At 58.0% G+C, this 13,664-nt stretch overlaps 1 protein-coding gene and 1 pseudogene across 3 annotated transcripts in view; both read left to right on the forward strand.

The window, feature by feature from the left end:
• The window catches only part of LOC102753317, a 3,198-nt pseudogene extending 1,443 nt beyond the window's left edge, over positions 1-1,755 (forward strand).
• Positions 1-13,439, forward strand: part of CTNNBIP1 (catenin beta interacting protein 1) — a 24,451-nt gene extending 11,012 nt beyond the window's left edge. Inside the window, exon 4 of one of the 3 annotated variants that reach the window (XM_015565907.1) lies at positions 13,003-13,439. In XM_015565907.1, the coding sequence (XP_015421393.1) occupies positions 13,003-13,076 (74 nt within the window). In that variant the 3' untranslated portion in view covers positions 13,077-13,439. Of the gene's footprint in view, positions 1-11,025; positions 11,684-13,002 lie in introns of those variants that run through there. The other 2 variants (XM_015565909.1, XM_015565908.1) reach the window with 2 other exon arrangements.
• The last annotated feature ends 225 nt before the right edge of the window (positions 13,440-13,664 follow it).

Raw genomic sequence — 13,664 nt, forward strand, 5'->3', positions numbered from 1 at the left:
CTACAGAACATGGCTACCGAACCTGGCTGGAGAACCTTGAGAACGTGGCTGGAGAACCTAGCAAGAGAACACGGACACAGAACTTGGCTGGAGATTGTGGCTAGAGATCCTGGCAAGGCTGCTGATCAACTGAACGCTGTCTCCGTGTCATTCCTTCTTCGCCGACTCCGTCCGCACCTTTGGGGACCTCTGGACCTGCTGGGGTTCGACCCCAGCATGCAGGGACCTGGCAAACTGGCTTTGAACCAGAGATCAGTACTTCCTGGGAAGGTCGCCTTGCGGAGAAGGCCCAGCTGCAGCTTCCAGCGCGGGCCAGGCAGAGTGCTGAGTTCATGCCTTTAGTGTTGCCAGCACTGCTCTCTCCGTAGCACAACTGACCACTTTTCTGGCTATAAAATAACGCACAGTCAGAGGGAGAGACAGAAACACTTAAAGGATTGAATCCTATTACATAGCTCTCATCACTATTACCTTTTGTGAAATTTCCCGTCAGCCTTTTAAAAATATGCATCTATTTCCACCACAAAGTTGGGACCTTATACTATAAACATTTTACTACCCGTTTTAACATCCAGTTTTTTACTTATGATCGTTTTACAATGTTTTAAACAATCTTCAAGAAACCATTTTAGCAATTGCATAACATGCAGCCATACGGCTGTGCCCTATTTTTTGACGGATCCTTTATTGTTGGACATTGGTTTCTCATTTTTGCTGTTAATCACAACAGCAAAGAGACAGAAATATCGATGTGAGAAGAACAGTCGACTGGTTGCCTCCTGCACAAGCCCCGACCAGGGTGCCAGGGAGGAGCCTGCAACCAAGCCTGCCGGAGAAGCTCGGAGATCCTTGCCCCTTTTATCTGAGGAACTCTTGGACGACACAAAATGATTTGATCCTTCAGGACAAAACTGCCGAGAGGAGCTCTGGACGAGGGCTAGCGCCCAGCAGTCCCTACAGGTGGTGCTGGGGAGGTGCACCGACCATGGGCCGGTGTTTTCCAGTTGCTGGCCTCCGATGCCTGTCTAGGGTGTGCCGTGGCCTGGCGCGGGAGGCGCCTACCTCCCCAAGCCCCGCTGCTTCTGCTGCTCGCTCCCTTCGGACTCTGGCACAAACCCCACCCGCTGACACGGTCCTTCCGGGGAATTGGACGGCGGGATGGCTGTGCAGGGCGCGCCGGCTTCCTCCTGACCTTCGATTTTGACGAGACCGTCGTGGACGAAAACAGCGACAACTAGATCGTGCGCGCAGCGCCGGGCCAGCGGCTGCCGGAGAGCCTGAGCGCCACCTACGGCGAGGGCTTCTCCAACCAGTACCTGCTGAGGGTCTTCCAGTACCTGGGCGAGCAGGGCGTGCGGCCGGGGGACCTGCGCGCCGTCTACGAGGCCATCCCCCTGTCCCCGGGCATGGGCGACCTGCTGCAGTTTGTGGCCAAGCAGGGAGCCTGCTGCGAGGTGATCCGAGCGCGCTGCGCGCCGCCGGTCACCTGGGCCTGTTCCGCCGCATCCTCAGCAACCCGTCGGGGCCGACGCGCGGGGGCTGCTGGCGCTGCGGCCCTTCCACGCGCACAGCTGCGCGCGGTGCCCCAGCAACATGTGCAAGCACAAGGTGCTCAGCGACTACCTGCGCGAGCGGGCCCAGGACGGCGTGCACTTCGAGCGCCTCTTCTACGTGGGCGACACAGCCCCTTCCGCGCCACAGTGGAGCCCCGGGAGACCGCCCACGACGTGCGCCTCCATCTGCAGCAGGTGCTGAAGACGTGCTGAGACGGCGCCCCGACCAGGAGTGAGGAAGGGAGATCGGGAAAGACAATCTAGTTTTTTAACTTCCTTTCCCTTTCACTTTGGTATGTCCCCCTTTGGTGTGGAATTTCTAGGATTCCAGGCCCATCCATTCGGGGGCTGAAGGAGGGAGTTCAGAGCCAATCCGAACTATCCATGCAGTTAAACCAGCGCGGCTGACCCCCTCAGAGCCACAGCAAACAGTTACATCCTGGACTGTGGCCCAACCCGGGTGACGCGCATTCCTGGGAAGGCAGCAGCGTTTCCTAAAAGCTCGTCCTCTGAACTGGGAGGAAGAGGTTCCCTTGTGCGCGAGAGAACTTTAACGGCTGCCTGGCCCGTAACTTCCCCTCTCCCAGGCTTAGGTCAAGGAGGAATCCTCCCGCATCGACTCCCCTCGGAGAGAGGAAGCTTTCTGGTGACCGCCCCAGGCCTAGATTTCGCTTCACCTACCGCGATGAATGCTTACTCCAAAAAGAAGCAATGGATGCCTCGGTGTCTTCTCACACCCCAGCCTCATCTATGCAACAAGACCAGGGACAACCAAAGTCACCCCCGTGGGCTGGGCCCTCTGCGGCCCCCTCCTCTCCTATGGAACAGAAAGCCATGATGTTTTCAAGCAGAGCCAGCGAAACCCAAGCCCCTCCTCTTTGGTGTTTTAGAGCTATCAAAGCAGGTGAAGGGGGAAGAGTCAAAAAAAAAAAAATCACAACAGCAAACACTTACTGAGGTCCTGCTCTGAGCCTGGTTGCTTGTCGAGGGTTTTCCCAGGAAGCCTCATGAGAGGCCTCTTCACTTTCAAAAAGAGACAGTGGCTGGAGAGGTTAAGTAACAAGTCCAAAGCCATAGAGCCGGTCAGCGGGTCCAGGCTGTGCCACATGCTGACTTTCTATGTGTAAATCTTCAGTTATTTTAAGAGAATTCTAGGAGTGGCTTACAGGCCCATGCGTTTCAAAGCAACAGGAGAGACTTGGCAGTTACTGTGGCATCTCAGGAGGCACTGGAGACATTGGGACGAGTTTTCCACTGCGTTGTTGTCCCGGGCCCTGCAGCCTTTGAGTGTGCGGTTCTCGAGAGTGCCAGTCTCTTCCCGCCCCAGCACCGCCCCGGGAACGGGGCCCAGCGGATGCCCATCCCAGGCCCCAGTGCACAGGGCAGAGGCCCCCTGTGGCACGTCACCTGCAGAGCTGTCATCCTGGTGCGGTGCTCCGTATGGGCCCTTGCCCAGGTGTCCTGGGGCTGTGAGGGACCCTGATTTGCTAAGGAAGCTCTTGTCCTTCTCTTCCCCTCACCTGAGCTGGGAGCTGTGGTGCAGGCACGGTGGCTCCTCACGCCTATCCCAGCCTCATCTGATCACCCTCTTTCTGCAAGAGACTTTCCAGGGAAGGGCCCCAGCCTGGAGCCAGCTGGGCTGTCCCAGGCTCTGCTGGCTCCCACGCTCTGAAGCCGAGGCTGCTGGCTCAGGGCATGCAGCCAGAGAGCCCAAAATAGGTCATGTGATGTCAGGATTACACGGAATCCGGGTAAAGGGGCTGTGGTCATGGACATGGGCAACGGCAGGGAGCCAGCAGCTCCGAGGGAGTGGCCCACCCCTTGCACGGCACTTTGCAGTCGGTCACCTCACTTGGCCCTCTCAGCAGCATCGATGGAGGTGCTGACACCATCTCCATCTTACAGCCAGCGTTCTTCCTGGAACCCTCTTGCACCCCTTCCCTCCTCTGTTCTCTCACCTCCTCCATGCAGCCCTCCTCGCGCCTTTCGGGTCGTCGCTGCTCCTCCTCTCGCTGCTGAGCCGAGTCTCCATAATCACATTGTGCCAGGGTCCGTGGGGCCAGGTCAGCGCTGTGTGCAGCCGTGGTCCAGCTTCGGGCCCACAGCCGGGCTTTGCTGGATCCTCCGGGCTTCTCCCAGAGGCACTGGTGCTAACAAGCTCAGGGCTGAAATCACAGTCAGGCCCGGGAGGACTCACCCTATGGAGGGGAAGCTAATCTGTTTTCACTTTAATCAACACGTGAGAATTACCTGTGACCTAATAATAATAAAATTGAACCCAAAAAATTACATATACATTAAATCCAACTGAAAAATCAGCCAGAGGGACTTGGTAACTTGTGTTACAGAAAAATAAAAATCCAAGGAAGGGTAAGGAATGTGCTGAAACGCAGGCCAGCTGCTCAGTTCCGCATTCTGGTTCCGCCGGCAAAGGGCTGCTTTGACCTTCCTTGCAGTGTCAGGGGGCCTATTGTTCAGGACTGAGAACAATGCCCCTGTGCAACTCTAATTAGCCTCCAGGCGCCCCTAAGAGGCCACCTCTGCCTTGGACAAGAGCACTAGGGGGCCGCTCTCCCGGTGATGGGACACTTTTGCTCACGTTAGCCCCGATCTGTGTGCCAGGCACGTGCCTTTTCACAGCCCTGCCCTCGAGCTGCTGCCCGCCCTCGAGCTGCTGGTCCAGCAGGGCAGACGCAAGAGCAAATGTGTAAAGAACTTGGGGCACACAGATCACAGGAGGACTAGTCCCGAGAGAAGGGCACAGAGAAGAGGCGCCGTTCACCTGGGCTTGGAAGGATGTGTGGGAGTGTGTAGGTGGGAGACCGAGGGGAGGACGTCACAGGCCGGGGGAGCCCCGGAGCCTGCCCAGCGTGTGCGAGTGTTGAGTGTCTACGTGTCACCACCTGGTGAGTGGTGAGTGGCCAGAAAGGCAAATGGGCTCAGGACGGAGTTTATTCTGAAGACTGCAAGGGGTCACCACGGCCTGAAAGGGAGCTAGCCAGGTCAGTTGTCATCCATTTAGGGCAGCGGTTCTCAACCTGTGGGTCGCGATCCTTCTGGGGGTCAAACCACCCTTTCACAGGGGTCGCCTAAGACCATCGGAAAACACATATATAATTACATACTGTTTTTGTGATTAATCACTATGCTTTCATTATGTTCAATTTGTACCAATGAAAATACATCCTGCATACCAGATATTTACATTATGATTCATAACAGTAGCTAAATTACAGTTATGAAGTAGCAACGAAAATAATGTTATGGTTGGGGTCACCACAACCTGAGGAACTACATTAGGAAGGTTAAGAACCACTGATTTAGGGTGAGCGCTGGGGAGAGGTCATGGGCAGAAGGTGAGGCAGGAAGACAGCTGGAAGGTCACAGTGATGGCCGGTGCAAAGTGATGCAGGACATTTAGGACCGAGAACCTGCAGGCTGGGCGAGCAGGTGGAGATGGGATCTGAGACTGAGGTCCGATGAGACAGGGAGGAGAGCTCTGAGTGGGAGGGCCTGTGTGTGTCCAGGAGAGGTGAGAGCAAGGTCAGAGCGCAGGTGCAAGGTGGGAGCGGATGGAGGACTGGGTTTGGGTATTGGTGAGGCATGGGATCAGGTGAGGTCGTCCAGGGAAAGCAGGCAGGGTGAGGGCAAGGGGAACTCAGTGAGCACAGCACGGAGGCCAGTGGGAGGACCCACGGCAGCTCTGGGAGGGGCAGGGTCCGCAGGGTCACTGTCAGGGCTCCCTGGGCTTCTGATTAAGAGGCCAGTGGTGACTTTCCCCAAAACGGTTTCTATGGAGGGCCAGGGAGTAAGCGAGAAGCGAGGGAGTGGGAGCAGGACAGACTCTCTGAACGGTGGCCGAGAAGGGACAACACGGGTGGGGAGCGGAGATCAAGGGGCAGTCTGTAGCATCGAGTTCTCTGAGTATGGGCCATAGATGACCACACTGAATCACCAAGGATACTTGTTAAAATGCAGACACCCCCTTCCCCCCCAGCCCTGTGAAATCCGGCAGGTAGGCCGGGGAACTGGCATGTGAAACCACCCTCCTGGTGATTCTGATGCCTCTTAGAATCCGGGAACAAGCAGGCCTTTGCAGACCTGGTCTTTCCTGACCCTGCAGGGACCCACCCACTCCTCCCAGATCCTGGCCCTTTCCCTATAGTCAAGCCTCTGGTCAGGGAGAGCTTACATTTTGGGAAACAAAAGAATTAGAGTGAGGGGAGCACCTCACTGACCTGAGAGGACAGACACCAGAGGTAGGGTGTGTGTGTTGGGTTCAGGGGCATGTGGAGGGTGGGATGGGGTGATGGGAGTTTAGAGAAACAGGTCTGGACTAGAGCAGGTGGGCTTGGGGGAGGGGTCTGGAGTAGAGCAGGTGGGTTTGGGGGAGGGGTCTGGAGTAGAGCAGGTGGGTTTTGGGGAGGGGTCTGGACTAGAGCAGGTGTGTTAAGGGGTGGGGTCTGGACTGGAGAAGAGCTGGTGTGACCCCACAGATGCTAACTTTGGTGCCCTGTGTGTGGACGTTGTCCTGGCACTCAGGTGGGGAGGAGAGGTGCGATGCTTCTGGTTTTGCAGATGAAGAAACAAGATTGGATGTGCAGGGACTCGCCCTGCGTCACAAAGTAGGCCAGGTCAGGTCCAGAACTGGATTCCAGGGTCCCAGTGTCCATAGAGGCTGCCCAAGCCCAGGCAGGGCCCTCAATGGCTGGTCAGGAGGCCCGCCCCTGCTGGGAGCCCGCTGCATGCTCCCTGGTGTGCCCTTTGTCCTGGCAGCCTGGATACCTGGTGATGTGCCTGGTGATGTGCTGTCAGCTGGGAGCCCAAGCCTGGAGCCCACTTTGGCTGCTGACTCCTTGGTGGATCAGGGGCGCTGTCCCCATGGCAACCGTGTCTTGCTATCTCTGGGTAAAAGCCATCCCCTGGGAACTTTGGGCATCAGAGCTGAGACCTATAGAACCCGGGTTCCGAGGCTGCAGCTGCTGTAAACAGTGAGTGCCACCCAGTGGGCGGAGTTTGTCTGGGAGGAGGCCTAATCTGGGGCGGTGCTCAAGCCTTGTCCCCATCCCTGTGGAAACTTTCCCCGGTGGAGAAGCAGCTGAGACCTGTTTGTCCAGGAGCCTTGCTGCCTGGCTCCTCTCTGCAGAGCCGGTAGCTGAGCTGCTGCGTGTTGAGTGGCGGGTGGCAAACTCTAGTTGGTGTTGACAATGAGGTCATTGGGTGAAGAGGTACCACAACCAGAAATCATGGCAGGGAAGGGGACACAGGGGAGGCATGTGGTCATGTTCCCTCTTTGGCTGGTGGCTGTCAGCGTGGAGGGTGGCCCGGGCCCAGCAGGTTGGGCTCCCTGGACGGCTTTAACGCACTAGCCGAAGGGAACCCCTCCACTGTCTCCTGCCCCCCACAGTGTGGGAATTGGAGACCGGGGCTTCAGTTTGTATTTCTGAGTTTCTTGGGCCGCAGTGTAAGCATGTCAAACTCAAAGGCTAACACAGGCCACATAAGGTTAAGTTTATGTGGGCCGCAGAAAAACAAGAGCTTCAATTTTCATAGAAATTAGGTTTATTTTGAAAAGCATAGTGTAAAAAAAAGCACAAGAGCATTAAGATTAATGCTTTCTTCCTGACACTTGGCATCTCTTCTCTGCTACTACTCTCCTACTTCAGGGAAATCTTGTTCGCAGGGATTACTTTCAAAACTCACCCCAGGCGAATGTCAGTAATTCTGGATCTGACAGGAGATGTCTTTCCTTTCGTAATTGTAATAACTGCTCACCCGTTATATTGGCTGGGCCGCAGACATATTCGCTGTGGGCCGCGAGTTTGACATGCTTGCCCAGTGGTTTACCCTCATTAGGAAGGCGTTAGGCCCCTTCGCCGTCAGGAGGTCGAGAGACCCCAGCACATCTGACCCTGGAGGAGCCCTGGGAAGCCCTGCAAGCAGGAGTGCCGGGTTTGAGAGGCCCCTGTCCCCAGAGTGCATGGTCGTGGGAGCTGGGCCTGGAGGAGCCCCTGCGCCAAATCAGGTGATGTGAGCGCCCCCACCCACGGCTGATGGCGCTTCTGGGAGTAGCCCCTTCCCCCGGGGACATCTGTACAGGGCTGGGTCCTGGACTGTGGGTCTGGGGCCGGCCTCCGTTGGGAGCTGAACCCAGCATCTTGTACCTTGTGTCAGTTTCTGGCTAGGGTTGCTCGGGCTGCTTTCTCTCTCCCGACCACCTGTGAGAGCCAGCTCTGCGCGGGGCAGTGCAGGGTCCCCGTGTCCCCTGCCGCCCGGTGGAACAGCAGGAACTGCACTGTCACAGACGGCTGGGAGGCCTGTCCCTTCCTCCCTCGCTGGGCCCACTGTGGTCACTCCTGGGGAGGGAGGATGGAGTTGGGACCTGTCCTGGTCTGCCCTGGGGCCCCAGCCCAGCTCTCGGTGAGCCCCAGGCTCAGTGCTTTTCCAGGACTGAGTTCTGAGCCCCTAGAAAAGGGCGAGGTCTCCACTAGGGTTTACGGCCACATCTGAGACACAGAGGCTGTGAGTACCGTCACTCCGCCCATCGGCCTCAGGGCGGCGCCATCTTCCTGTACCTTCCTGTTCTTCATCCACCATCACGGACCCCGTTCTCACATGTGGCTGATAGGGGTATGTTCTCACAATTCCGGACACAGATTGAGGCGCCTGGTGTATTGATGGAAAGACCTTTGAAAGACTTCAACTTAGAGTCTCAACCCTGAGCACCTTGTGGGCTTTCTCCAAACCACACTGCCTCCTGGGCCAGCACCGTGCAGTGATCTGGGCTTCCTGATGGCCACGTGTAGCTCCCCGTCGTCAGCTGGGCCCTGGGCCCAGGCTGGTGCTGGGTGTGGAGCCGGATCTGGGCTTTCCATGCTGCTGTTGTGAATTCATCCCGAGCTTGAAACAGACCAGCTCCCCATTGTCTGTCTCCCGCCCCCAGCTCCGGGCCAGCTTCCCTTTCACAAGCTTCTGCATAGTTGTCATTTTTCTCTCCCCAGTCACTTGACTGGACTCTGTTAAAGGGGCAAAGCTGGCATTGGGTGTGGGCTGAGATGGCCCACTGCGTGCCCTGCCCTGGTTCAGAGCTGTGCCCTCAGCAGGGCCTTGGCCCTGCTTTCCATAGCAGGTGAGCCATGGGACGGGGAGGTGTCTGGCAGGCAGTGGCCAGGGCAGGGGGCGGGGCATGGGACAGGTGTCGGGGGCAGGGCCACCCCCAGGGCGGCATTCTGGGTTCCATGCTGAATTTTCTTCAAGGCGCCCAAGGGCCGCTTTGATGTTGTTTTTTAAATCCCGGCTTTGGTTCCATTCTCTTTGGTCAGAGGATGTAATTATTTTGTGTTGCTTTGTTCAGTTTGCTAGCATTTTTTTAGTATTTTTGCATAGCACAGGTGTGATGAGTATCTGTAGCCATATGAGATCCTGGTCTGCAGTTCTTTCCTTTGCTGTCTTGTCTGGTTCTGGCTCTTTGTCCTGGTGGGAAGGGACGAACAGGAGCTCTGAGCCCGGGTGCAGACAGTGTCGACAGCAGTGCCCACGTGGTGGACGGCCTCACCTGTAAAGGGGGCAGGAGGCCTAGCCAGCCGCCTGGAGGCAGTGGGCGGGGCTGCTGGCCTTTGTGCAGTGTCTTCCTGTTCTGCGCCCCGTGACTCCACACAGTGGGAGCACCCACGGGAGACACCACATGCTGATCATCTCTGAGGTCCTCGTGGCTCTAAAGCTCGGACAGCTTGACTCATGGGAACTCACTGGGCAGCTCACCCTCCCTGCTAGGCAACCCCCAAATCCCGTGGAGAAAAGGGGAGGGGAAGGTGTATCCTCGCCGAGGGGCCTGCTGATGATGGGCGCCAGGCCACCTGATAGAATGGAGAGGCTGGGGACACACGCTGGGCACTGGGGTGTCAGGGACCCTGTGCCTGGGTCTGGGCTCCTCTGGGGAGCAGTGGCCATTCCCTCTGCCGACTCCATCCCTCCTGGGGCAGCCTGTTTGTGTGACTGCAGCTCAGGGCCCTGTGAGGAAGCCCCCGAGGCAGGCCAGGGAAGAGGAGTGTCTGCCACTGCTCAGCGAGCCAGGCTTCCGGTGCGGACAGCGCCCCTCCAGTGGTCTCCCGCCAGCCCCCACTGATGAGGAGCTGGGGAGGTGGCCTGGGGAAGGCTGGCATCTGTTAGGTAGCAGCTCAGCTGCCATGCAGGGTATGATGTAATCCTGGACTCTGTGGTTGCTAGGGAAATTCTGCGTGGTCCTGGGACTGAGGCGAGAACAGAATGTCCCGAGAAGACAGGGAGGATTTGCAGGGCCCCATCCCCAGCCAAGGAGCCCCATCCCCAAGAGTCAGACGATCTGAGCTCCTCTAGACCTTATTCCCCTTTTCAGGGTGCGCTGTCAGAACCCCATCGAGGCAGGTGGGTGGTGACAGCACCTGTGCTCTGGTGCCAATGGAAGGCGCATTTCTGGATGATCCAGCCTTGTGGGCGGGCCCTCCTTCTGCAGCGCCCGCCCCTGGTGGGTGCCCCCTCCGTTGTCCCCGAGGCAGCCAGGTAGGAAGGTCAGCCGGCTGCCAGTGAAGGAGAGGGTGCCCTGAGGTGAGGAAGCGGCCAGCACCCCAGCACCGTGCCTGGGGGCACAGCCAGTTCCATGCGCCTCCCACACCGCTCCCCTTCAGTGGCCTTTCTGTGTCTGCTGTTCCAGGCCTCCCTCCCCGGAGAGCTCCTCCAGTTAGCACAGAGGAGAAACACGCCTGTTCTGGGCGCAGCCAAGAGCCGTCCTTTAGAAAAAGGGGGGAACGTGGCAGGACTCAGGGGCGACCCCGGTCCCCTCACCTGCCCTGCAGGGTCTGCCGCTAAGTCAGCTCCTTCCGCCCAGCACCTCTGGGTGGGAGGCAGGTCAGGGTTCCAGGCGCTTTCCCTCCCTCTCCTGCCGTTTTGGCTGCGTGTCAGAGCCTGCCTTATGGAAAACAAGGCAAAGGAAGTGACTTCATGAGTGCCTGGGCCAGATTCTCAAGTCCATGATTAAAACAGCAGCAATAAAGATTATGGCCGTTATCTGTCTCCTATGGAGCCAGACCGCCTGCTCCTTGGAACAGGTGTTGGGTTTGGGCAAAGAGGCCTGGCTCGTAGAAACCATAATGAGCAAGGTCCCCCGAAGGGATCAGGACAAGAGCCTTGGGAAGAAAGGGGGAGGTTCCGAAGGGCCTGACTGTGGTGTGAGCAGAGCCCTGCTCCAGCAGCAGCCCTGGGTTCTCACACTCACCTCCTCACTGTGCAGCCTTCAGCAGGCCTGAGCCTCACCCCTTCCCCTTTCAGCCCGCAGCCCCCCAGCCCTGCAGCAGGTTGCAGGCATATCCCCTGTCCAGGCTGCAGGGGAGGCCTGGGGGCGGGGGGGTGAGCTTCCTGGGAAGTGCTTTGTGCTCAGAAAGCACCTGAGGCCACAGCCCAGAGGCCCATCCAGCAAGTCTCTCCCGCTGGTCTCCAGGTGCCGAGGACGTGGTGATGGCGTTTTCCAGGTCGGAGACAGAGGACCGGAGGCAGTAGCTACGAAGCCCAGGGAACATCCTGAAAGCTGGCACCGGCCAAGAGATCTGTGTGGACCTCGTCTGGCTGAGTGGCAGCGGTCACCTTCCCCATTTCCCCTCTTCACCCCACCCACCCACCCCACCCCACGGCCACTCAGCAGGCCTGGCATCGAGGAAAACACCGGTTGTGCAGTTGTGATTGGCTTCAAGGGACGGACTCATGATTGGCTTCAGGAAGAAACCTTTTTATTTTTAAATCTTGACCAACGGAAACCTTTTATTTTTATTTCTGACTCTTATTTTTTAAATTTGCGCCTCGGGTACATGGCTTCCCAGGAAGCTCTCCGAGCTCTGGTGCTTTCTTTATTTAGGTCACTTTTTAGGAACGTGAAGAGGTCTGATTGGCTGCTCAGACTCGAAAAGGATGTTGATTGGCTGGCTAACGGGAAACGATTTTTTTCTTGAATGGCTGCAGGTGTTCTGCTGATAGCAACAGCTTCTCTCTTGAATGCTGAATACAGGGTTTGGGACATTGGTTGTTATATTTGACTTGAAAAAAAAAGAAAGAAACCAAGTGCGCTTTGCAATATTTATTACACAGCTGGCTGCTTTCACGTGTTTGGTTTGTGTTTGCGTTTGATTGTGTGTTTGGTTTCCCATTGGCTCCCCCATGACTCCCGTTGCTCTGCCTCTCACCCCCCACCCCCCACCCCCACCCCCTCTGCTGCACGCAGTCCCTCTGCAGCCCGGGTCCACCTGGAAGGTGCATTTGCTTTAATGACCACCCCTGACTCCACCCACGCAGTCCTCTGCAGCCCGGGTCCACCTGGAAGATGCATTTGCTTTAATGACCACCCCTGACTCCACCAGTAAGGGATCTCCAGGACCCCAAGCAGCGTCTGCAGCTGCAAAATGGGGCCCCCAAGGTGGTCTGTGTTGTCCTGAAGGAGCAGCGGGAGCTGAGCGGTGACCGGCCATTAGCCAGGATTTACGTGCATCACGTCCAGGCTGGCCGCCGGCCAGCTTCCCTGGATGAGAATGGAAGGCCCACTGCGCCGGGCCCCCCGCCCGAGCCTGACCGAGCTGAGCAGAGGCTGCACCAGGCAGCCCTGTCGAATCCATTCTCTGCGTCTGCTTCCTAAGGCCTCCTCTGGGGGTCCTCCTGGAAAGGGCAGGAGCTGCTCCCCCAGCTGTGAGAACCCACAGTGTCTGCCCAGGAGCCCGGAACCCACACAAAGACCACAGCTTGACGCACGAAGCCTGCGAGTCCTTTGCCTCCAATCACCCACCCTGACCGCCCCTAGCCAGGCTCCCCAAGTGTCTGCTGCTGGACGGTGGGTCCCGGCCAGCACTCCGGCTCTCTCCTCCGGCCTGTGCCTCTCGGAACACCTCCTTCCCAAAGGCCCCTCCACATCAGCCTGGAAGGGAGGCGTCTTTTCCGAAGGGCTTCAATGAGCACGGCCCACAGCCTGTCCTCAGCCCCGGCCACGAATGGCTGCGGGCACCCCAGTCTTCCCACCTGCCCTCCCCCTTCCCTGAGGCAGCCTCCCCTTCTCCCCTCTCCTCTCACAGGATGCCACCTGGGGAGGAGGAGGAAGATGCAGGATGGGGAAGCCGCCCCTCCCCCTAAGATAGACGCCCAGCCTTGCCCAGGAGCCCAGAGCCAGAGCAGACTCAGCCACATTTCCCCTTCTCAGAGGTTGGGGCTGCCGTGGAGCACAGGGGCCGAATGTTAGTGTCCTAGGCCTGAGCCTGGGAGAGTCCTATGGTTTGGGGGGGCCGAATCGGAGGGGGTGGGGGCTACCCTGTGCTGATCTTGCCCCAGAAGCAGGACTCGAGTGTCAGAGTGTCATGACCTAAACACCGTGTCCTCCTCCACGCACAGGCCCCTGGCCCTGGTTAGTGGACCATTAACTGCAAAGGTCATTGATCCCCAGGGACGAGGACTGTGGGGACCTCACCAGGGGCCTCAGAGCATCCTCCTCCCGGGGGAAGGAAGACGCCTGCGTGAGAACACACACAAACACGCGAGCACACACACTCTCCGCTCAGTGGTCTGCAGCTCCGGCGGAGCCCCTGGGGAAAGGTGAGTTCTCCAGCCCCCTCTGCTGTCCGGTGTGGATGCCAGTGTCGCTGGCTGCCCGCTCTCTTTGTACCTGTTGCTCCAGGGAAGGGTCCATGTCTTGGCCGATGGTGTGTTCTCCACCCCAGCCCGTCCTTGTCAAGGTCCTGGGGCTCCCTCTTGTAACAGCGATTGCCCTGATCTGTCTTATCTTCTGAAGAAGAAAAGTGGAAGTGTTGCCGTGGCTTCTTGTTTCAACTAAAAATATACTTGTCGGAGAAAACAATTAGCAATAAACATGCTTAATACCTTGGTGCGTGAGCAGAGCTGTCTGCCTCGGCAAAGGGTGCACTGCTGACTTCCCCGCATCCCTGGGCTGCGGGGCCCTCCCTCCCCAAGGAGGGCCTCGGAGGGTGGGAACACGAGTTTGCTAGTGAATTGTCGGGGACCTGGAGTGGAGCTTGGGTTTGGAAGAGGTTCCAGGTCTACCCGGCCTGGCTGCCAGGGCCGTGGGAAGGCTGAGCCCCCCCCCCCCCC

The sequence above is a fragment of the Myotis davidii genome, unplaced genomic scaffold (genome assembly GCF_000327345.1).
Source record: "Myotis davidii unplaced genomic scaffold, ASM32734v1 scaffold299, whole genome shotgun sequence".
NCBI lineage: Eukaryota > Metazoa > Chordata > Mammalia > Chiroptera > Vespertilionidae > Myotis > Myotis davidii.